At 39.0% G+C, this 24,007-nt stretch overlaps 2 protein-coding genes and 1 pseudogene across 10 annotated transcripts; 2 read left to right on the top strand and 1 right to left on the bottom strand.

The window, feature by feature from the left end:
• The first annotated feature begins 524 nt into the window (after window positions 1-524).
• On the top strand, window positions 525-12,792 carry Mettl5 (methyltransferase 5, N6-adenosine). Of its 4 annotated transcripts, NM_001114181.1 has the most exon segments (7): window positions 557-883; window positions 3,866-3,980; window positions 4,413-4,594; window positions 6,037-6,119; window positions 10,190-10,241; window positions 12,050-12,099; window positions 12,572-12,792. In NM_001114181.1, coding segments are annotated over 7 exon segments (630 nt in total). In that variant the 5' UTR covers window positions 557-774; the 3' UTR covers window positions 12,611-12,792.
• Window positions 12,381-21,921, bottom strand: Ssb (small RNA binding exonuclease protection factor La). Of its 6 annotated transcripts, none has more exons than XM_087654640.1 (12): window positions 21,802-21,921; window positions 20,221-20,312; window positions 17,264-17,367; window positions 16,892-17,066; window positions 16,274-16,381; window positions 16,099-16,199; window positions 14,994-15,065; window positions 14,658-14,697; window positions 13,996-14,136; window positions 13,306-13,501; window positions 13,055-13,231; window positions 12,381-12,766 (listed from the first exon to the last, which is right to left on the bottom strand). In XM_087654640.1, the coding sequence occupies exons 2-12, from the start codon at window positions 20,284-20,286 to the stop codon at window positions 12,678-12,680; spliced, it is 1,269 nt and encodes a 422-aa protein (XP_087510766.1). In that variant the 5' UTR covers window positions 20,287-20,312; window positions 21,802-21,921; the 3' UTR covers window positions 12,381-12,677. The 6 variants fall into 6 exon arrangements, with proteins under 6 accessions (XP_087510766.1, XP_087510767.1, XP_087510769.1 ...); XM_087654641.1 differs by having other exon boundaries at window positions 13,055-13,207; XM_087654643.1 differs by having other exon boundaries at window positions 13,055-13,174.
• Window positions 13,700-13,798, top strand: LOC120102101 (small nucleolar RNA U13; annotated as a pseudogene).
• Window positions 21,922-24,007: the final 2,086 nt, after the last annotated feature.

Here is a 24,007-nt window from a genome sequence, read left to right as displayed (position 1 = left end):
TCTTTATTCGTTGTGTAGCCCTGGCTGGTCTGAAACTCACTTTGTAAACCAGGCCGCCCTCAAACCCACAAAGATCCTCCTGAGTGAGGAACTAAAATGTACACTATCTAATGCGACATATTCTTTCTTTTCAAATCTCTTTTGACGTTTCTTTTTCTGGTTTCACTGACATCCGTAGGTGCTAAGAAACTCGATGCCTCAGAAAAAAAGGACACGAAGTTAAAGCCGAGCAAGCGAGCGTTCAAGTGGAGAAGGAAGCAGAGGTGGGTGTAGACCGCTACTTTCTGAGGCGTGGGTCACACTGGCCTGGTGTCCTATACGCCTTCAACTCTTTCCCTATCTCTTAGGTACTCAAGACAAAACTGGCGTTCCCAGACTTGGTCAGGGCTGGTGGTGATCAACAACCACCGCTTCTTCCGATGGCGCCCATGCGGACCAAAAAAATCACTCGTCCTCGTCGGAACCCCGGAGCTCCACAGAGGTTGCAGCTCGGCGCCCGGCAGAGGGCGCGCCTGCGCGTCAGCACTTCCGGCGTTGCGGTGAGAGGCCGGGAGGACCAGCTAGCAGCTTCCGTGTGCTTTCTTGGCGCTCCTAGGTTCCACGGGCGGCAATCCCCGCGAGGCCCATGGGATTCCCTCGCTGAGTCCTTAGTAGTCCGTCCCGGATCCTACTCCCTACCCTCGCTTGCACCGCTGTGGAGTTTCGGGTTAGGTAGTCTTCCCTGCAGGTCCTGTGCTGTTAAGCCCCAGGAGCCCAAACTTTAATGAGAAAACGATGAAGAAGTTAAAGCTTAAGGAACTAGAGAGTCGTCTGCAAGAAGTGGATGGATTCGAAAAGCCCAAGTTACTTCTAGAACAGTATCCCACTAGGCCGCACATTGCAGGTAGGGTGGCTGGTTCATCGTGCCCTCTTTGGGGTTGTTTCTGTCCAGTTCGTGATGAAATGAAGTAATGATTTGGATATAAGAAAGTTCCAGAGAAATTCCACACCTTTAGAGAAAGTAGGTTCTTTTGACATTGCGACATAGACACTCCCAACCCGACCACACTACTGTTTTTCTGAGTGCCCATTACCATTATCAGCTTTTTATTGTTGCTCTCACCACACTGGGTTCTGGAAGCAAGGAATTTATTAGTCTTGTTCACATGTAACTTTTCAGTGTCTAGAGAGTCAATCTTGCTACCAGTTAGGAGCTCACTAAGTATTTGCTTAATACAGATAAATTTCATACTGAAGTCAAGGACAAGGATTTCCGTGTTATGTCTTTCTGCCTTAGAGACAAATACTAGGAAGCAGAGTTTTACATGCTTGTGTACAGTTGAGGAAGCGTTTCTTCACAAATTGCCTCTTGCTTGATGCCAGAGATTGATACTGAGAATGTAGGAGAGAACACAGCAGAATCCATTCGTGTGTAATGCCCGTTACCAGAGTAGCAGGGAAGACTTAGCAATACTCCTTTTGTTGGGAGTACCTGCAATGGGGAATCTTTTTCAATTCCAGAATAGCTGTGTCTAAGCTGCCAATAAAACTCGTGGGTTAGGTAGACTTCCCTGCAGGTCCTGTGCTGTTAAACCCCAGAAGCCCAAAGTTTAATGAAAAAATGAAGAAGTTAAAGCTTCTAATGGGTTTTAATTCTAAAATAGTGTCAAATCACCAATCAGATTTGCAATAAATTGTGTACAGATTAAGGCTAGTCTGTTATGTATTTAGTTTGTGTAGGTTCGTGTGTGTCTGCATGTGTGGAGGGTAGAGGTCAACATCAGGTGTTTTCCTCAGTTGCTCTCCATACGTTTTTTTGAGCCAGGGCCTTACTGTATTTAGAGCTTACCCATTCACCTAAACTGGTTGACCAGCAAGCCCCAGAGATCCTTCTGTCCTCTGTCTCTAGCACTGGGTTTATAAGACGAACCACCACCCCTGACCTTTTACATTTGAACTCGGGTTCTAATGCGTTCTGAGTGAGTACAATACAGACCGAGCCAGCTACTTACCATGAAAGTCCCTGGTTTTCTCAATGTGACTTTTTACATCCTTCTGGTTGTAGGGTTTGTAGAGAAACCTACTTTTTAAAAAGATAAAAATTAGAGGCCAGGTGTGCTGGAACATAATTTAATCCCTGAACTTGGGAAGCAGAGGCAGGTAGATCATTGTGAATTCAAGACCAGCCTGGACCACATAGCCAGGCCAGCTAGGGTTATATAATCAGACACTGTGTCAAGATGAACAAACAAAATAATCAGTTCTTTCATATCTAGTTTGTAATGTGCACTTGATATGAGTTCCAGAGCCTGGTGCCTGTGGAGTTCAGAAGAGGGCATTGGATCCCCTGGGATTGGAGTTACAGGTATTCCTGAACTGTCAGTGCTAGGAATCACATCCAGGTCCTCTGCAAGGGCAGAAAGTGCTCCTACCTGATGAGATAACTCTTAGCCCTATAGAATTTTTGTTTGTGTTTGTATTTGTTTGTTATAAATAATTATAAATAAATGTTCTCGGGTCGGGGATTTAGCTCAGTGGTAGAGCGCTTGCCTAGCAAGCGCAAGGCCCTGGGTTCGGTCCTCAGCTCCGGAAAAAAAAATAAAAATAAAAAATAAATAAATAAATGTTCTCAATCCTAGGACATCAGTGATGGCCAGCAGTCTTTCTTGAGTTCAGATTGCACAAGGAAATCCTCAGACATCAGTGATGGCCAGCAGTCTTTCTTGAATTCAGATATGCACAAGGAAAACTTGCTAGTGTTATTCCATGTTTAGGAAAATGAGTATGTGGGGTTGGGGATCCTGGGTTCAGTCCTCAGCTCCGGGAAAAAAAAAAAAAAAGACGAAAATAAGTATGTGAGAGTTTTGTTTTTCAGAACTCTGATCTCAGCTACTTCTGCCCTGATCATTGGTTCTGTGATCAGGTTTGTTATAGATTATTAATATGTATATCTATTGATATTCTGTCTAAGTTTGGGTGGGGAGATGGCTCAGCAGTTAGGATCAGCAGCTGATCTTCCAGAGGACCTGGGGTCAATTCCCAGCACCCATATAGCAGCTCACAGCTGTCTGTGACTCCAATCCCAGGAGGTATCTAATGCCCTCTTCTGGTTTCAGTGGGCACCAGACACATGGTACACATCTATGCTGGCAAGACATAAAAATAATAATACATATAAAATAATATTGAAAAATATTATCTCTAAGTCTCTACCATGGATGTAGAAGTTTGTGATACCTGTATGATGATGATAAACCTTTGCAAATAAAGTCTGGGTCCACCTGTTGTTTATTTTGTTGTTCTGTATCCACTTGTTTATTATTTGTTTATTATTTATTGCACAAGTCTCAGCCCTCGGTCAGAGATCTGAGGAAAACTTGTGAAATTGGTTATTTTTCTTCCATTATATGGGTCTTGGAGATTGAACTTGGGTTGATAAGTCTGGCCTTGAGCACTTTTCCTTCTTGAGAGCCATGCTGCTAGATGCAGTAAAATTTCAAAAGTTTTGGAATGTAATAGAGTTACTAAACTTATATTCTGCCTTAGAATTTAATCTCTTATAAAAATATCTCAGCACTAAAGGAAACACTGCATCTACGCATCTTTGCAGAGCACTCGTTTTGAACAGCTTTGTCGGTCTGGCATTACCAAAAAAAATTGGACATAGCCCCATATTATTTGGGAGCCACTGGTGTATGTTAACTTCTTTTGTGCTGCCTCTTCCTAAACACCGAATTATTACATTGTATCCTTAAAAAATAAACTGGAAAACAAATAATATGGAGCTACATGTCAGAGGAGGGCAGATTACTTTAGAGCCCTCTGCATTAGATGTTAATAGTCAGCTTCCTGACATATGCCCTAATGCTGTTCTGATTGGTTGCAGCATGCATGCTTTATACAATCCACAATACATACGACGACATTGAGAGTAAAGCAGTTGCAGATCTAGGATGTGGTTGTGGAGTACTCAGTATTGGAGCCGCAATGTTAGGAGCAGGGTAAGTGACCATTTTTTACTATTTGGATATGGTGTAGCTTTAATCGGTGTAGATAGGATCAATTGCACTCTATTCATGGGACTTTGCAGGTAGGGTGAGGGGACAATAATTTGATACTGAGTACATTTTTTTTCGGAGCTGAGGACTGAACCCAGGGCCTTGCGCTTGCTAGGCAAATGCTCTACCGCTGAGCTAAATCCCCAACCCCTCTGAGTACATTTTGAATAGACTGAACAGTGAAAACTTATATGAAAGAAATCAAATTTTTGATAATAGCAACTATCCACTTACACTGGCTAGGCTAGAAAGTCAAGCAATTTAAAACATCATTCAATCTTACTGTTAATTGGGTTGGAAAGTGCATGGTAAAATAACTACTATTGTTTTCTTACTAGGAACCTGTAAGTCATCTTTTTTATTTTATATTTATAGGTTGTGTGTTGGATTTGACATAGATGAAGATGCACTGGAAATATTTAATAAAAATGTGGAAGAGTTTGAGTTAACAAATGTCGATATGATTCAGTGTGATGTGTACTCATTATCTAGCAGAATGTCCAAGTTATTTGACACAGTAATTATGAATCCTCCCTTTGGGACCAAAAATAATAAAGGTTAGTAATAAAAGTGTAGTATATTAGTATATTTATAGAGCAGTGATCTGGGTTCTCATTTTTATTGCTACTATTCATCAATCACCTTTATACTTATTATAATTCAAATATGATATTTGATTGGAGTATTTGACTTAACTTGTATTTTACAGATTTGTGTTAATATACACTATCATTTCTGATTAATAATTGGAATGATTTGATTAGTCTCTATGCTTCTGAAACTTTTAAAGCATTATATTCTTTTAGAACCTGGATTTTCCCTTTTGTTTTTTCATCGAGGGATCCCCAGGGGCTGAAATGGAGACCTCACACATGTTGAGCATATGCTCTCTACCACTACGCCGGATACTCACAGCTTCTGAAACTTGTTATTAATGCCTTCCTTAGGGTTTCAAAATATGCCCACAGGGATTTACTGTGATTATTTTTGTATGTGCAATGGGCAAGGTGAGAAGGAGAGAAAAACAGCAGTTTACAGCCTATCCCCACACCACAAAGATTATTTTGACTACTTTGCATTCACTATTCTCTCCTAAGTCACTCAGAATATTAAAATTAGCCCTATTTTTTAATCAAACAGTCTAATTTGGTTTCGTCAGATTTTTTAAAAGATTTGTTTGTTTGAGACAGGTCTCACAGCTTTCCTCAAACTGTGCAGACCTAGCTAGCTTTAAACTCAGAGATCCTTCTGCCTCCACCTTCTGAGTGCTGGAATTAAAGATGTGTGGTATCACACCCAGCTTAAGATTTATTTTAATTTTGTGTATAGGTGTTTTTCCTGCATGTCTTTGCATCACATATATGCAGTTCCTAGAGGCAAGGACATTGGGTCCCCTGTAAGCCACAATGTGATTGTGAGACTCAAGCTTAGGCTCTTTATAAGAGCAGCCGGTGCATTTAAACAGTCATCTTTGCAGCCTATGGTGGTTTTAAAACCTTTTATAATTATCTACGAGAGTTTAGCCTACGTTTATAATTTTGTGTGCATTCCTCAAGACAGGTGTCAGAGATACCTGGAAGTTGGCATCTAGAATTAATAGATGGTTGTGAGCTACCGTGTGAGTGCTAGAACTGAACTCAAGTCTTCCTGGAAGAGCAAAAAGTATCCCAGCTCCAGCCATTGTTTTATCAGAATATTTAATCTTGTACCTTTATTTTTTTTTTTTTTTTTTTTTGGACAGGGTTTCTTTGTATAGCCCTGGCTGTCTCACTATTAGCTCACTTCATAGACTAGGGTGGCCCTGAACTCAAGATCGTCCTGACATTGCCTCACGTGTGCCATCACCCTTGTACCTGACTTATTTGTACCCTTTTTGAAGAAATAATTTGAAGAAGAAATTTTGGAGTTTGGAAAAATGCTACTTAATTGTATTCATTTAATCTTCTCTGCTAAGAAGTACATAATATAAAAAGATATTTTCTTTTTTTACTCTTTACAGGGACAGATATGGCTTTTCTGAAGACTGCTTTGGGAATGGCAAGAACAGCAGTGTATTCTTTACACAAGTCCTCAACTAGAGAAGTAAGCTCATTATTTTATTTTTACTATTTTAGGTGGCCCACACACAGCTTTAATCCCAGCGCTCAGGAGGCAGAGGCAGCCTAGTCTATGGAATTAGTCAAAAGAAGGAGAAAATTCATGTGTGTCTGTCAGTGTTCACCTTTTCTACATTACCAGTTCAGGATGAAAACCCAGGGAGGGAATGGTGACGCCTAGAATGGGCTTTGTCTTTCTTCTCAATTAACATAAAACAATCTTCCTGGAGAGATAGCTTGAGGTTAAGAGCACTTGTTCTTACAGAGGACCCAGGTTCACTTCCCAGCACCAATATGGTGGCTCTCAACCATCCATAACTCCAGTTCCAGGGAATATGATGCTTTCTTCTGACCTAGGGCACTAAGAATATAGACTGCACAACTCAGGCAAAGCACTGACGAAACCACCCACAGGGCAAACACTTACTCCCTTAATGAGATTCTCTTACCTAGATTCTAGAGTGTATCAGATCATTGGGCTGAAGAAGTCACTCAATTGTTGAGTGCTTGCTACATTTGCAGGGCTGAATTCAGCTCACGACAGTGGGTACTCCAGCAGCTCCAGGGACTGTGATACCTCTGGCTTCCAAACAAACCTGCACCCACTCAGTATCATACAACCACATGTACACATGTGTGTACACAGAGAAACTGTGTATGTATAGTACTCCAGAATGAGAGACATTGAAATCTGTTATATACATATTAGCCTTATTGGGAATCATCTTTAATTGAAGTCAAATTGATAAAATAATTTTCTTAATAGTTTAGGCTCAAATATTTCAGATACTATAACTTTTTGTCTATGGTGTCCTGTTTCATATCTCTCTCTCTTCTCTCTCTCTCTCTCTCTCTCTCTCTCTCTCTCTCTCTCTCTCACACACACACACACACACACACACACACACACACACACACACACACACAAAGGGCTGGAGAGATGACTCAGTGGTTAAGAGCTCTTACAGACATGGTGGCTTACAACCATCTCTAATGGGATCCAGTGCTCTCTTGTGTGTCTGAAGACAGCGATGACAGTGTACTTATATACAAATAAATCATAAAAACCACAAAAAGAGGGCTGGAGAGCTGGCTCAGTGGTTAAGAGCACTGACTATTCTTCCAGAGGTCCTGAGTTCAATTCCCAGCAACCACATGCTGGCTCATAACCATCTGTAATGGGATCTGATGCCCTCTTCTGGTGTGTCTGAAGACAGTGACAATAATTTTAAAAGTCACAAAAAGAATATAGAATTTATGTAGGGATTAGACTTAATACAAATGCTACTTTTTATAATTTATGGAATTTTAGGAATCTTGACAGATTTGTGAGAAATAGGTTGTGATATTCATTGAGTGCTGAGGCTGGTGAGATTCTCTAATAGTATATGGTTTGTTATGGTAGAGATGTAAAAGAATAGAAAAGGGCTAGAGAGACGCCTCAGTGGTTAGTAACAGTAGCTGCTTTTGCAGAGGACCTGTTTTTTTTTTTTTTTTTTTCTTTCCTTCCATCTTTATTAACTTGGGTATTTCTAATTTACATTTCAAATGTTATTCCCTTTCCCAGGGTTCCAGGCCAACATCCCCCTAGCCCCTCCTCATTCTCCCCCCATTACCACCCACCCCCCAACAATCAGTTCACTGGGTGTTCAGTCTTGGCAGGACCCAGGGCTTCCCCTTCCACTGGTGCTCTTACTAGGCTATTCAATGCTACCTATGAGTTGGAGTCCAGGGTCAGTCCATGTATAGTCTTTGGGTAGTGGCTTAGTCCCTGGAAGCTCTGGTTGGTTGGCATTGTTGTTCATATGGGGTCTAGAGCCACTTCAGCTCTTTTAGTCCTTTCTCTGATTCCTTCAACGGGGGTCCCGATCTCAGTTCAGTGGTTTGCTGCTGGCATTCACCTATGTATTTGCCGGATTCTGGCTGTGTCTCTCAGGAGAGATCTACATCCGGTTCCTGTCGGCCTGCACTTCTTTGCTTCATCCATCTTATCTAGTTTGATGGCTGTATATGTATGGGCCACATGTGGGGCAGGCTCTGAATGGGTGTTCCTTCAACCTCTGTTCTAAACTTTGCCTCTCTATTCCCTCCCAAGGGTATTCTTGTTCCCCTTTTAAAGAAGGAGTAAAGCATTTGCATTTTGGTCATCCTTCTTGAGTTTCATGTGTTCTGTGCATCTAGGGTAATTCGAGCATTTGGGCTAATATCCACTTATCAATGAGTGCATACCATGTGTGTTTTTCTGTGATTGGGTTAGCTCACTCAGGATGATATTTTCCAGTTCCATCCATTGACCTAGTTTTAATTCTGGTATCCACAAGATGACTCACTCCAGTCCCAGGAGATTCAGTGCTCTCTTCTGGCCTCTGAGGCACCAGGCACACATTACACAAAGACAAATCATAACAAATAAAATTTACTTACTCTCATCTTTGCTGATTGGTATTGCCAATTACATGCCTCTTGGGGAGGGGGGTGGCAAAATTATCAGTGTCACTTTGTCAGATTTCATTGTTTCTTTTTCACTTAGTGCAAAATTATTTCCATTAGAGAAGTAACTTATGTGATTGATCTGGTGAGTAGTATGTACACTGGAAAGAGTTGTCCTCAAATATTAAAGCAGTCCTCTATTGTGTTACAGATAAACCTGCTATAAAGCTTGTAAAGTCCCTTCAGTATTACTTAGAGCATACACTGTTCCTGGCTTACCTCAGTTCCCACACTACAGACCAATGTGATGCAGTACTTGACTCATAGTTTAGATAAATTTAATGTAATTGTTTGATAAAAACAAATTATAAAAAGTTTCCTGGCAGACAGTGACTTGGTATTTAATTTTTACCTCATGCAGCATGGGGAGAATTTGCTTCCTTGTTTATAGACATAACAGAGTAGAACAGGTAAACCTGAGTCTGCTCTTTTGTTTATTCCATTTTTCCCAGTAATTCCTTTACATCTCTACCATAACAAACCATATGCTATTAGAGAATCTCACCAGCCTCAGCACTCAATGAATATCACAACCTATTTCTCACAAATCTGTCAAGATTCCTAAAATTCCATAAATTATAAAAAGTAGCATTTGTATTAAGTCTAATCCCTACATAAATTCTATATTCTTTTTGTGACTTTTAAAATTATTGTCACTGTCTTCAGACACACCAGAAGAGGGCATCAGATCCCATTACAGATGGTTATGAGCCAGCATGTGGTTGCTGGGAATTGAACTCAGGACCTCTGGAAGAATAGTCAGTGCTCTTAACCACTGAGCCAGCTCTCCAGCCCTCTTTTTGTGGTTTTTATGATTTATTTGTATATAAGTACACTGTCATCGCTGTCTTCAGACACACAAGAGAGCACTGGATCCCATTAGAGATGGTTGTAAGCCACCATGTCTGTAAGAGCTCTTAACCACTGAGTCATCTCTCCAGCCCTTTGTGTGTGTGTGTGTGTGTGTGTGTGTGTGTGTGTGTGTGTGTGTGTGTGTGTGAGAGAGAGAGAGAGAGAGAGAGAGAGAGAGAGAGAGAGAGAGAGAAGAGAGAGAGATATGAAACAGGACACCATAGACAAAAAGTTATAGTATCTGAAATATTTGAGCCTAAACTATTAAGAAAATTATTTTATCAATTTGACTTCAATTAAAGATGATTCCCAATAAGGCTAATATGTATATAACAGATTTCAATGTCTCTCATTCTGGAGTACTATACATACACAATTTATTTGGTGCTATGTAGGAACACTGTTCAGAATGTTCAAGAGATGAGGAAAATGAGGTAGTTAGGTGCTAAGTAGTAGGTCTGGAGTTCCAAAGGCCATGGTTTTCTGTTGACATCGATCTCTGCCAGATACTCCCAGGATAACTATTATTCACTACTGAAATAAAGTTACTTTCTGTATTTTGCAGGTTTTGATGGATTTCTCAGTTTTTAATTATGTAATTCGTTTCTGACTATAAACACTGAATTCACTGTTTCTGGCTTTTAGCAGTGTGCATATTAAGTGTCAGTTTAAAATCACCTAACCATCAGCTCATGGAAATATTATTTGTCTTAGCATATTCAGAAGAAAGCTGCCGAGTGGAAAGTGAAGACAGAGATTATCGCAGGTAAGCTAAAGGTCAGCCCTAAGAGGCTCTTTAGCAGGCCAGCAGGCCAGCCTACATTTTTAAAGTTCTGAAGAAAAAATCTATCAGGTCTGGTAGTTAGTTGGAAAGACAATAAAAACAGGGTAAACATTTACCAAGGTCTGCCTGCATCCCTATTTATGTGTTTTATTTTCTTTCTTTTTTGGATCGGGGTGGTGTTGAGAGACAGGGTTTCTCTGTGTACTAGCCTTGGCTATATTAGAACCTACTTCATAGACCAGGCTGGCCTCAAACTGACATCTGCCTTTGCCTCCCAGTGATAGGATTCAAGGTGTGTGCCACTCTCCAACCCTGCATTTTCTTTAAAAAAAAAAAAAAAAAAAGTAATGGTGGGGCTAGTGAGCTAGTTCAGGAATTAAGACCCCTGGCTGCTCTTCCAGAGGTCCTGAGTTCAATATGGTACTCTTTTGGCAGTAAATGTATATGCAGACACTGTACTCATATATTAGAAGTAACAACCAAATGCAGCAATACCTAGGTAATTGGTCATCCCAAGCTTATAGAATACTATCCCCAGTAAGTGAAAACATGGTAGGACTGGTGTGAAATTCACTATTTGAAAATGCCACCAATTTATGCCTGATATACAGAGCCTTTTTCTTTTTTGGTGAGAGACAAGAATATAAACCACACACTGTAATTATAGAAATGCCCCTTTTCTTCCTTTTTACTAAATTAAATTTGCCAGTATCATAACTTGAAAAATGTTGGAAGGTAGAGATCATCTGCTAAGTCTGAGAAGTTTGAAATAAATCGTACAATAAAGACTGGGGATGTGGTAGTATGCTTAGTCTGCCTAACGCCTCGGGATTAGTCTCTACCATGAGAGATGGGGAAAAAAATGTGCAGTGAATGGCATTTTTGTTTTGTTTGTTTTGAGGTATGGTCTCTCTGTGTAGCTCTGGTTATCCTTGAATTCACTATGTACCAAGCCTTGAACTCAAGAGATCCTGCCCGCCTTTGCTTCAAGAATCCTGGGATTCAAGGCACTGCACTGCCATTCTATTTTTTACATGATAAGTTTACCATGAATTTGTCCTGTGGTGTTAAAACATTTGTTCATAAAGACCTGTCTTCCTACTGTATAAGTGTTGTCAGCTCTTACATAATTTCTGTAACAGAAATCAATACACAGCCAATAGCATACTAACAGTCTAATAATACACTAATAAAGAATATTTGGCATTCCACAAGTAGTCATCAGACCACTAGCTTTAACTGGAACCTAAAAAGAGAATTATAGTCTCCGTTCAGACCTACTGAATTAGCCTGCAGTTCAACAAAATTGCCAGAGAACCTGATCACACATTATAATGAAGTTATCCCCTACAGGATTAGAATTATGTTGGAAGGTATGAAAGACAGTGAAGTATAGAGGATTTGTTATAAATTAGAAAGGAATGTGAAAAATGGTCTTTCATTTTGATAGTGGAGAACTACCATTAAATTTTGAAATAAACATGGATATTTTAATCACCTATAGATTAAAATATTCTTTCCATAGAACTTATTTTTCACTTGTTAATCCTTTTTTTTTTGGAGCTGAGGACCAAACCCAGGGCCTTGCGCTTTCTAGGCAAGCACTCTACCACTGAGCTAACTACTATTCTCCATAACCTCAAATTTTGGTGTAAATTATCAAAACATCAGAAACACCATGTCCAATTAGACAAATCGGTTTTTGAGGATATGTCCAAAGTGAGAAATATAGAATGCTATGCATACCAGCATTTACTATCTTAACTGTGAGTGTTTGACTTGTTTCACAGAGCTTCGATATGACCTACCAGCATTATACAACTTTCATAAAAAGAAATCAGTAAGTTCTCCAATTGTGGCCTATGTATATTCACTATTCAAAAGTTTTGCAATGGTCATTTCCTCTTACCAAGAAAGATGGGTAAAAAGAAAGCCAGCCCGAGGGGGGGAGGGGGGAGGGGGGAGGGAGAGAGAGAGAGATCGAGAGATGGAGATCGAGAGGCAAGTTAACTGTGGGAAGGGCTTGTATCATAGTAGTCAATATTCTAGTTGAAGTTCTTTGTGAAAAGTTCTAAGAGAAACAAAAGGAAAGAAAAACAAAAGGAAGAAAGAACTATTGGCTATTTTTATACAGTATATATTTTACAAGTCTGTACTAATACATTCTCATATTACAAAGGCAATTAAGAGGAAGAATCTTCCTTTTCATATTTTAATCATCCAAACACAAACAGAACTATACATTTTAAAAAACTTTCATTTGGATAACAACAAAAAGACAAGTAAAACAAAAAACTTTTCCTTTTATACAGGTGGACATTGAAGTGGACCTAATTCGCTTTTCTTTTTAAAAGCTTCTGAAGACAAAAAGCAGCTTAAAACCTAACTAAGGAATAAAAACACTGCTTACTAAATAAACTACTTGTCTCTAGCACCATTCTCTCTTTTCTTATGCTTTGATGCGGGTTCTTCTCTGTCTCTTCCGTCTCTTCCTCTTTTCACTGGTCCTATTACAACAAAGAATTTTGTTAAATTCAGTGTAAGCACTGTTCTATTAATAACAATTACAAGTATAATAACTTCCTTTAAAAAAAAATAGCATCTTCCCTTCAAGGAGAAAAAGCGTTCCTTGAGTATTCTTTCCTTTGATCTCTAAAGTTATCTTTTAATCAGCCTCTGACTTGTGGAACAACACAAACAAGGGAGATGGTACTAATTCAAGAGTATCAGTTACACAAAGAACACCATCTTACTAAATATAGATTTCTCTCCCAAAGGAATCAGAAAAGACTTACCACGACGATGATCATCATCATCAAATCTTGTCCTCCTTCCTTGAAACTGTCCTCTTCCTTTGGGTGCCCCAGCATAAGCAGGTCTATTACCTTTCCCTCTTCCTTTAAATCTGCGAGCTGCTGTAAAAACATGACTTCCTTTAAATCTGCGGGCTGCTGTAAAAAGATGACTTAGAACTTTAATCAAGATGTTACGTGTGCTGAAAACGAAAATGAGGTAAAGTTAATTCATGAAAAAAAAAGAGAATTACCATGACCTCCTTTTGACTTCCATTTGTTCAGAGATTCTTGTTGATCATCTGTGATTTTTTTCATTGCATCTTTTTCTGCATGTCCTTCTAGTACTTTCCAAGTCACTTTTTTGTTCCTTAACAGTAGGTTACCATTATTTGCACTTCTGGCTTTCTCAAGTGCGTCCTTAGCCTTTTCTTTGAAGAGAATTATTCCCTACACATTAAAGAGAAAAATGAATATTTCACTCTTTAGTTTGTAGCCTGACAATTTCTTTACTACCCTCCACATACACCTACCATATCAGTTATTAATGTTTTCAATGCATTTTACTGAATATTAGGAAGGAACGCTTTAAAAGTAAACTTTGGTCACCAATACCAAGTTATTTATACTACTATTAAAAAGAAAAGCATATTTTTTGGTTCATCAGTAGGATTAGGTACTTATGCCTTTTCATGATGTGGTTCTTCTAAAATCTTGTTTCAATGTCAGCATATTACCCATCTGACATGGGGGGGAAAAGGCATCACATCCAATAAAAGGACCAAAGACAAAAGTGACTAATTAGGAACTATTTTAATCAACATACTTTACAAACTATTTTCATACTAGTTTTTAAAAAACTACTTAATATTTTTTTCTTCTAACAGATAACATTTTACAGACTTTTAAGGTAACTGCTAATAAGGACACAAATATTTCCAAACCTCTTTTGCTCCTCTGACAAAGTCAATCCATTTTATTTCACCATGATTTGAGAAAAGGAAGTGTAAATCTTCTCTACAGGTCTGGTCATCCAAGTCACCTGAAAACTTCAGTAAGCATCCCATTTTTCCTTCTAGAGCTCTCTATAAAAATATACAAGGCCATCAAAGCTTTTTTTAAGTGCAACCTCACCAAAATGGCTCAAATCATTCTATACCTACATAGGAAAAAGAGACATCAGTGCTATTTTAATGCAGTTAAAACTGTGTATTCTTCTTGGCTTTAGTTTCTTCTGTATGTGATGGTTTAAGATATCTATCTGTTAATAAGTAATAATACCAGATAATAGTATTTGTGTAACACTAATGCAATACACTTAGAGAGACACTCATACATACTCTCTAAGAAGTCCTCACATGGTGCTAGAGGCCTAAGTGGTAAAATTGGTATGGGCACCATGAGTACCAGCATACACACTGGGCATGACATGCCTTTCTTAAATCCCAGTAAGTGGGAGGCAGAATCAAGTGTATTTCTCCAAGTTTGAGGCCTAAATCATCTACATAGCTAATTCTAGGCCAGCTAGATTAACACAGTAAGACATCTCTATATAAATAAAAACTTCTAACTTAAATTATCTTGTGTTCTAGTTAGTAATACTTACTGTTTCAGTACTTCCTGGTTTGTGTCGTCCTTCATGTTCTCTAAAAATAAATGTGTTGTGATTATAATGTGTTTATACTACATAACCTTACACATTATCACCAACCCACTTAATCAAAGGAAGTCTTTACTATTTTTTTTTCAATCATATAACACCAGCAAAAAGCCTCCGGCTTATCAAGGTATCTTGAGGCCAACATTTTAATTACCAATAAAGACAGAGCCATTCCCACTCATGTCAAAGCTCATCATCAGCTTGTCCCAGAATGACTAGTTAAACTTGTCAAAACATGAAGAAATTTAAATTTAAGTATGTCACAAAGAAGTCCAGACTTACTGTTTAGCTTTTAATTTAGCTTCCACTTTGCTCTGCTTTCTTTCTTCATTTTTTTTTGCAAAGTAATCTTCCCTGAAGAACACAAAACATAGGGTAAGCTCAGAAAGACTGGGAACTGTTTTTTCTCTTTGGTTTTCAAGACAACATTCCCGGCAAGTCTTAGCTGTCTTCTAGAACTACCTCTGTAGACCCGAGATCCACCTGCCTCTGCATCCTGAGTGCTGGAATTAAAGGTATGTGCCACCACTGCCCAGAATGTCTTCAGTAAGTTTTTATTTTATGTGTATGGGCATTTTGCCGTGCATGTATGTACCATATGCATGCCTGGTACTGAGACCTAAAGAGGATATCATATCCCCTAAACACTACAGTTATGGACAGCTGAAAGTTGTTATATGGTTGCTAGAAATTGAATCTGGGCCCTTTGGAAAAATAGCCATTACTTGTAACCTCTGCTGTATCTCCCTAGCTATCCTCACTTTTATTTTAACATACAAGAATGTAGTTTAAGCCTCAAATCTTTTATACTACATGTATGTTAAAAACAAGTTTATACAAACTGAAAAATAACCAAACATGAGAACCAAACATTTCAGCATTCTGATAACTTCTACTTTGCTTGATTATCTAAGTTTTGGATGCAAAATAAATACTAAAACATTTTTTCTCATTAGTCACTAATAATGAAAAGGTATTAACAGGAGTAGAGAGATGGCTCATCATGTAAATGACCTGCTGCTAAGCCCAACAACCCAAGTTTGATCCTAAAGACCCATACAAGTAGGTAAAAACATTTGCTGCACAAGACTGATGACCTGAGTTCATTCTCTGGAATGTATATAAGATAGGAGGAGAGAAGTGACTAGAGTTGTCCTCTGACCTCCATCACACACAAATACCTCAAGACAATGAAAATAAGTTTAGAAAGGGTTCTAAAAACCATTTTCACATTCTCAAAAGAGTATTATAATTACCACTGAACAAACACTATTTCAGAGCATACTGAAAATAGTACTAACTATGTGGGGGCTGCTGTTTTTTATCTTATTCTAGTGTACTAATTCCAAATAACTCTGGCCTGAGGAACACAAGTGAAAAGGCTTACTTGAAGAGTATTAGCAGATTAGTGTCTTTGTACTTCTGGCCGGGGGTGTCCACAAACTTCTTTGCAGACTGAATACTATCAAACACAGCAAATATTGACCCCTACAAAAGGACAGATAAAGATTTTCCTTAAAGTGATATTTCACAACTAGAAAGTCTACATCAAATAATCATACCTTAAATGTTTTGTGCAATGTTCTTCTCATCTGAATATTCAGTATTTGGCCTTTATCATCTAGCCATTCTTTTATATCATCAAGGGTGGCATCAGTTGGGAAGCCTTTCTGTAAAAAGTAAAAGTAGTACAAACAATTACTCTTGGGCAAACAACTCTCCCCAGAATAAACTGACTTATTTTGTCTCAAAATGAAGTCAGAGCTAAGTTTCTTTCTCTCCCCACTCTTAATTGTTTAACAACCTTATTCTCTAGTGCAATAAGGTGATTCACTTGAGATTTGCTCCAAAATAACTCAGCTGGAGCAGAGACAAAGCATCATTTACATGTTAGGAACTTTTGAGGTTTTACAACAGTACTTAACACTATTCAATCTACTGCCTTGTTCTTAAAGCTTTCCATTATGCATTTAGAAATTAATATGCCAATGAAAATTACTATAGAATTCAACTATTATAGTTTATCATGTGAACAATTTAACATTAACAATGATAAAGAACTTAGAAAGATAATGGCAAAAAATAATAAACCAACTGGCCAAATGTGATTCCTGAGCATTTCACTCTGTGTATTTTCTTTCTAAATAAAGGTAATATGAATACACTGTGGAAACACTTACAATATAAACAGATCTATTTTTCACATCATTCTTATACTCATCCGTCACTTCAGGGAGTGGTCTGCTTGGTGATCTTCTAATTTTAGTTTTGTCTGCACTCACTTCCATGAGATTTGCCTTAGATTTGCTCAATGCTTGCACGATTACATTAAAGTCTGTTGTCAGTCGGTTTAGCCTGAAAAGTACATACATAAAAACATTGTAAACAGCAGATTTAGTAGTAGATCTCAACAATAACAGAAAACTTTGATGACTTTAAAAAAGATTTTTGGGCTTATTAGCCCTAAAACTAGGGTAGTTCAATGACAACACATGCACAAGTTCCTGGGTTTGATCCCAAGAAACGGAAACAAACCAACCAAAAAGACTTACCTGTTGAATTTTATCATTGTTTCCAAAGGTACCCAGCCTTCATCCAATTTGATCTGTTCTTTTAAAAACTTGTCTCGTGGCAAATTGAAGTCTCCAAAATAATACTGTGAATAATTATAATGTATTTCAGAAGATAAAAGCATTGTATAACACTGAGTTCAATCATGGAATGTTCTGAAAATGACTTTTTTACACTTTAAAAATAGGTTAGAACTTGAAAGACCTAAATATTTTCTCTTAATAGACCATACTAAAGTACATAGAACACAAATCAATAGAGAATACTAAAATGTGAGTGAACAAGTTAATTACCAGAATAGAAAGGCTCACAAATATAATTAAGATCTAATATATTTTAAAGCTTCTTTTTTAGTCAATGTGGAAAAAATAAATTGAGGACTTGGGCTCAATCCTCAGACAACATAAAAAAAGACATTTATTAAGATTTTATACATTAAGAATGAAGTCAGGTGTAATACTTTATGTTTGTGATTCTGCATTTAGGAATCTGGGGCAGAATTTCATCTCAAAGTCAAGAGAGCCACCTGTCTACCTTCCAGGGTTCTGGGATTAAAAACATGTACCACCATACTCAGCCACTTTTAAAAATTATATAAACACGGGTTGGGGATTTAGCTCAGTGGTAGAGCGCTTGCCTAGGAAGCACAAGGCCCTGGGTTCGGTCCCCAGCTCCGGAAAAAAAAAAAAAATTATATAAACACATACCACAAACACAAAAAAGTCCAACATCATTACTAATCAAAACTTAAAATGCCTTCAATCTCAGCACTAGCTTGAGCCAATCAATGTAGCTCCTCCTAGGAATTCCAGCTTAAAGAAACCAGCAGGAGAGCTAGAGATGGCTCAACCTCAAGAATGCCTGCAGCTCTTCCAGAACACCTGAGCTAGGTTCACAGCACCCTTGCCAGTTGGCTCACAAGAGACTGTAACTACAGCTCCTGGGGATCTGACACCTCTGACCTCTGAGAGCCACATACTCATGTGCAGACAGACACACAATTTTTTTAAAAAGGTGGGTGTGATGGCTCATGCTCTTTAATGCTGGCACATGAGGATCAGAAGCAAGCTGATCTCTATGAGTTTGTGAATTTTCCCCAGGACAGCCCTGTATGCATAAGACAGGGGTGGGGTGGTGGGTGGTTGTAAGCAAGTAGTAGGAGGCCGGTTTCTAAATTTTTTTATAAAGAATATCAATCATAGAACTCTTATAGTTAAAAAAATCTATACTTTAGGGAAAATGGATTATTAATTATATATTATTGGTAACACAAAACTTTACTCCCTGAAAACATTATCTAAGGTTTGATAGGGGAAGAGGAAAAAATAAAATTAAGTCTATACGTCATTCTGGTTGGGGATGTTTAGGAAATCTGTCTCTGAGTTATTTTACTGTATACTTTATACTCTTTTTTTTTTTCTAATAAAAAAATTTTAGGGGCTGGAGAGATGGCTCAGCGGTTAAGAGCACTGACTGCTCTTCCAGAGGTCCTGAGTTCAAATCCCAGCAACCACATGGTGGCTCACAACCATCTGTAATGAGATTCTATGTCCTCTCCTGGTGTGTCTGAAGATAGTACAGTGTACTCATATACCTAAAATAAATAAATCTTTAAAAAAAAAATTTAGGAGCTGGAGAGATGACTCAGAGGTGAAGAGCACTGACTTCTCTTCCAGAGGAACCAGCTTCAATTCCCAGCACCTACATGGGTCTTATAATCAATCATCTGTTACTGCAGTCCTAGGGGATCCAATGCACACTTCTGGCTTCTGAGGGCACCAGGCATATACGTGGTACACACAGACATACATGCAGGCATTAACATCCATAGACATAAAGCACACTAAAAGTACAAACTTATTTTGAACACGGAGAATGAAAAGGCTTTTAACCTTGAATATCTCAAGAGGGAGAGATTTGAGGCCGTAGGCTGTGGGAGGAACATTATTCTTTTCTGTAACAGCTTTGCTATTGTTCCAAGCATTAAATAGCAAATAATCTTATCACTATTTCTACAATTATTAAGAAAACAGTTTTTTCCCCCAATGAACAAACAGAAGGGGATGGAGACGGCTCAACGGTTACAAGAAGTAGCTCTCTTCCAGAGGACCCAGATGCAATTCTTGGCACCCACAAGGAAACTCACAACTGTCTGTAACTCTAGTTCCAGGGGTCCAACACCTCACATGGCCATACATGCAGACAAAACACTAATGCACATGAAAATAATTGGAAAAAAAAAATCAAACAAGCTGCAAATGATAACACAGTGACTGAATGCCTAGCATGCCTTGAATTTGATCTCTAGTACTCAGAAGGGGGAAAATAGTTAAAACCAAAACCAAAACAGCTAAGAGACTTAAAAAAACAAACAAACACCCACTAAACACTGATTATTTCATAGCATAAAAACAATTTATGGGCAATTTCCCATACAGTCCATATTGTTACTGACAACATTCCACCTTAGCCTAAATTTGAAATGCTAACAGGACTTTTGAAATGAACAATCTGTTTAAAAGCCATGTTAACGTTTTAAAAGAGAACTTACTAGGTAGAATAAACTATTATTTGACCAGAAGTACTTTACCACGGAATTTTATGCTAGCTTGTTAGACATTAGGCACACCATTAATTCTTCACATCAACTTACAAATTTTACCTCCATTTTACAGACTTGGGATCTGAAGTGGAAAATGGTTATGAGACTCTGTGACTCAAAAATAAAGCAACTCCTGTCCGTAGTGTTACCTTTGGAATGTCTTTAATTCGTGAGACTTCTACCTTTGTCCTAATAATATGATACTTTCATACTCACTCCAAGAATCAAAGCTAAGCCAGTTGTTTGAAAAAGCCCACATATCTGTTTTCATCTTAAAGCCCTCCATTTTCTTTTAAGAAACTTAAGTTTTACAATTTAACAACACAAGAATCATACCTCAATTTGATGACAGATTTTGGCCTCCAGAGCAGCCATTTTTTCGTTATCTCCATTTTCAGCCATTGTGGCTATCTGTAAAGTTTCTCACACTGGTAGGAAAAGGTTATTATTTTAATATAATAGTCAAGACAAGAAAATGAATAAAAATTATGTCACTTTTTTTTTTCAATTTCAAGAATTCCTAACCTTACATACTGTTTCCCTGTGAATTTTCTCTCATACATCTCAACAAAACAACACTTTGGATTATGGATGGAAAACTAAAGGTCAACAACCTGCTACTTCCCTCAAAAAATCGCATGCCTACTTTGTAACCAAACTTTTCATGTAAATGGTAAAGCAAGATTCAGAGAAAAAAGAAAAAACCTTCCACTTAACCACTCCTTAATCATTTCTAGCTTTAAAAGTATCAGCATTATAGTCTGCCAGTATATTTCTACAGCTCCCAATGCCACTTATTCACGTTTCTTTTCAAATTAGTCACAGCTGAATTACCAAAAACTTATTACTGGCAAAAATGAAAAAAGAATTCAGATATGAAGTTATGGGTGTTCAGACACTATATATTAGAATACAGGAAAAATGGGAACTTGAGAGCATGGATACACAAAAATTTTAAACTGGAGGCGCTGGAAGGGAAGGATGTGCTTAATGCACTAATACACTGGTTAACTCTATAGCCAGTTTCCTGTTTCACAGCCTGACAGCAATCCCAGAATAAAGAGGGACTGTGATACTGGTGTGCTAGAAATTACAAACCAGACCTTCTGTCTCACTAGCTTTCTGCGCTTTACTAAACCACCCAATCATATTGTACAAAAGTGTGCGAGCTCATCAAGATTATCTGCAGCAGTTGAATATAGTGATGAGTACTGTTGGTGCATTTAAGAGACACTGTTCAAAATGCTGGAGGCTGCTGTTGAGACACTGGTCTTGTAATGGTAAATCTACGCAGTATACATCCCACTTCAGAATTTACTGTCCCAGGCACTGGTTTGTCTACCACCATCAACGCTCTATTTCTCATTACTAAAGACATATAGGTCAATAACGACCTATTTAGCCCCTGCAAGACTTCTGCGGCCTACCCAATTCAGGAACTGTTTCAGACTGAAGAGAATGGCAATGGCAGTTCTTAAAAAAAAAAAAAAAAAAAAAAAAACAGCGACGCTGGGAATATAATTGCGGCCACCACAGAACCCTGCAGCGTTTAACCATCCCTGCACCGACCATCCTAGAGACTTAAAAGGTCTGAAACATCTGCCTGTAGCCAGCCAGGAAAGGGGTGCAAGTAATAAACCGAAAGGACGCCGTGATGCGGCCAGCCTCTACCCAAAGGCCCCGCGAGAGCCGCATCCTCCCACACCGGCCCGCCGGGATCCCTGCCACGTGGAAAGCCCCGGGTGCCCGCATTTCTGACCGGGGCCCGCTCCGTGACCCCACCGAGGCCCGCGCCCCCTCGGGCCGCAGTCCAGCACAGCGCCACGGGCCGCGCGGCCCACGCGGCGCGGAGAGGAAGGTGAGGCCTGCGCAAAGCACAATCCTTTGTACCTTCTCCTCAGTCTCCAAGAAGCTCACCTCAAAGATTCTGATCCCGCAGTCACCACGGCTTCACGAACAACGACAGAAGCGCCTCTACTTCCGAGCGCCGGCGGGCCAGCCAAACGCGCTTAAAGATGGGGGCTTTCCCAGCAGTCCTTGCGGGAAGGTGGGCGTGGCCACAGGCGCACTCGCCCGGCGCTGCTCTCTGCGCACGCGCTGTTACGGCAGCCTCCCACAATCCTCGGAGTCCCGCCCCTTCGCCTGAGAAATTGTTAAATCGCTCAGCAGAATGTTGGGGGATGACGGGAAGTGTTTTTGTTGGCGACATTTGTTTTTAACGTACTTCTGGACAATATGTTCGAACCTTTCCTTCTTTCTTATGTAGTGCTTGACTTTTTCTTTTTTTTTTAATCTTTTTTTTTTTTTTTTTTTTTTTTTAGAGTCAGGGTTTCCGTACGTAGTCCTTGCTATCCAGGAACTCGCTCTGTAGACCAGGCTGCCCTCAAACTCGGACATCTACCTGCCTCTGCTGGAAGTGCTGGGATTATTAAAGGGGTGCGCCACTACGCTTGGCCTTTTGCGATGATTTTCATGTATTTGACTTGCATCGTGTTGTGGTTCTGAAAAAAAGACATACAGTTGCTTGGTTTCCGACAGGCTCTCCCTCTGAAGCACAAAAACTCGAAATCCTGCTTGCGTACATAGTGCTGGGACTTCATAGACATCACCTGGCTTTTGTTGCTCCTCCTCCTGCTGCACTGTTTATAGTTGCTTGTCTTGGTGTTGGAGTCTGACTCAATGAGTAACCCAGACAAAATTCTATGTTTCTGTCTCTACCCACCCTAATGCTGGGACAAGACAACCTTTTAAAACCTTTTAGTCTCTTGCTAAGAAAGATCTATCTTTAGACTGGTTCAAGAGGGGTTGGGGATTTAGCACAGTGATAGAGCGCTTGTCCTAGCAAGCGCAAAGCCCTGGGTTCGGTCCCCAGCTCCCCCCGCCCCCCCAAAAAAGAATGGTTCAAGAGACTTCACACTTGGATGATGACTACGTTCATCTGGTCTCTGCAAATTGTGTGACCTTGGCAAGTTTTTCAATTGCTCTGTCCCTCAAGATAAAGTAGACACATCTACCACAGAAATTTTATTTTGCTAGATCCCTTCCCTGGTAGTACACTTTATACATAACAATTTTAACCTTTTAGAAATGCAGTTTTCTTATGACATCTTTTCCCTTAAATGTTCTTGAAATATAAAATTTTCATAGAATAACTCCGTAATCTCACAGCATTTCGGCAGTTCCCAAACAGTTAAACTCTAAGATTTGAAGAAGAAAAAAATGGATTTATAGTATATATATATATATATAATTCTAGCCAAAGAGAAAAAAGTATTTACTAGCATTATACTCGAGTAGTTTTAAGTTTAGATTAAGTTCAATAAAAATTTTTCAAGTTTCTAGTTTCTACTTACTGTGAGACACAAATCCTAAGTTTATGGGTGTTTTGCCTGCATGGATGGACTAGGAAAATACCATGTGTGTAAATGCTACTGAGAGGCTCCAGACTTACTGTAATTCCATTTCCAGGGACTCTAACACTCTTCTGATCTTCACTGGGTCCTGCACTCATACAGTGCACATAAGCACACTCAGGACACATACATAAAATAATAAACACCTAAAGTAATTTGAAAGGAATGTCCATAATAGCATGTTATGTAATTAAAAGAAAATAATTAAAAAAACTAAATAATACCCAGTGATAGAAACAGACTGACTTTAATTTATTGATGTTTATGAAATTCACAAAACAGTGTTCAGAGGGAAAAGGTGTTTCCCATAACCATTTTCTCCAAATACTGTAAACAAAGAGTGAAATAATGATACTAACAAAAAAATCTTATTTCCTCCTACCGTGCTCGTGAGCATATAATAAAAAAGTACGATTAACAAAACTCTGGGGCTGGAGAGATGGCTCAGCGGTTGAGAGCACTGACTGCTCTTCCAGAGGTCCTGAGTTCAAATCCCAGCAACCACATGGTGGCTCACAACAATCTGTAATGGGATCCGATGCCCTCTTCTGGTGTGTCTGAAGACAGCTACAGTGTACTTACATGCAATAAATAAATCTTGAAAGAAAGAAAGAAAGAAAGAAAGAAAGAAAGAAAGAAAGAAGGAAAGAAACCCATGTTTCACACCCCTACCACCACCTGTCACTGTAGCCAGGTAATTTCAGAGGTCT

Source organism: Rattus norvegicus, chromosome 3 (genome assembly GCF_021556685.1).
Source record: "Rattus norvegicus strain SHRSP/BbbUtx chromosome 3, alternate assembly SHRSP_T2T, whole genome shotgun sequence".
NCBI classification, from domain to species: Eukaryota; Metazoa; Chordata; class Mammalia; order Rodentia; family Muridae; genus Rattus; species Rattus norvegicus.
The sequence above is the reverse complement of the archived record's forward strand: the minus strand, read 5'-3'. Positions and strand labels throughout refer to the sequence as shown.

Coding starts and splice junctions, on each gene's coding strand:
- Mettl5 (XM_087653967.1), top strand. CDS start 775: ATGAAGAAGTTAAAGCTTAAGGAACTAGAGAGTCGTCTGCAAGAAGTG. Junction 6,120..10,189: donor ACAAGTCCTCAACTAGAGAA/GTAAGCTCATTA, acceptor TATTTGTCTTAG/CATATTCAGAAGAAAGCTGC. Junction 10,242..11,160: donor GAAGACAGAGATTATCGCAG/GTAAGCTAAAGG, acceptor GTTTGTTTTGAG/GTATGGTCTCTCTGTGTAGC.
- Ssb (XM_087654640.1), bottom strand. CDS start 20,286: ATGGCTGAAAATGGAGATAACGAAAAAATGGCTGCTCTGGAGGCCAAA. Junction 17,067..17,263: donor ACAATGATAAAATTCAACAG/GTAAGTCTTTTT, acceptor TGTACTTTTCAG/GCTAAACCGACTGACAACAG. Junction 14,698..14,993: donor GCTAAATTAAAAGCTAAACA/GTAAGTCTGGAC, acceptor ATTTATTTTTAG/AGAACATGAAGGACGACACA.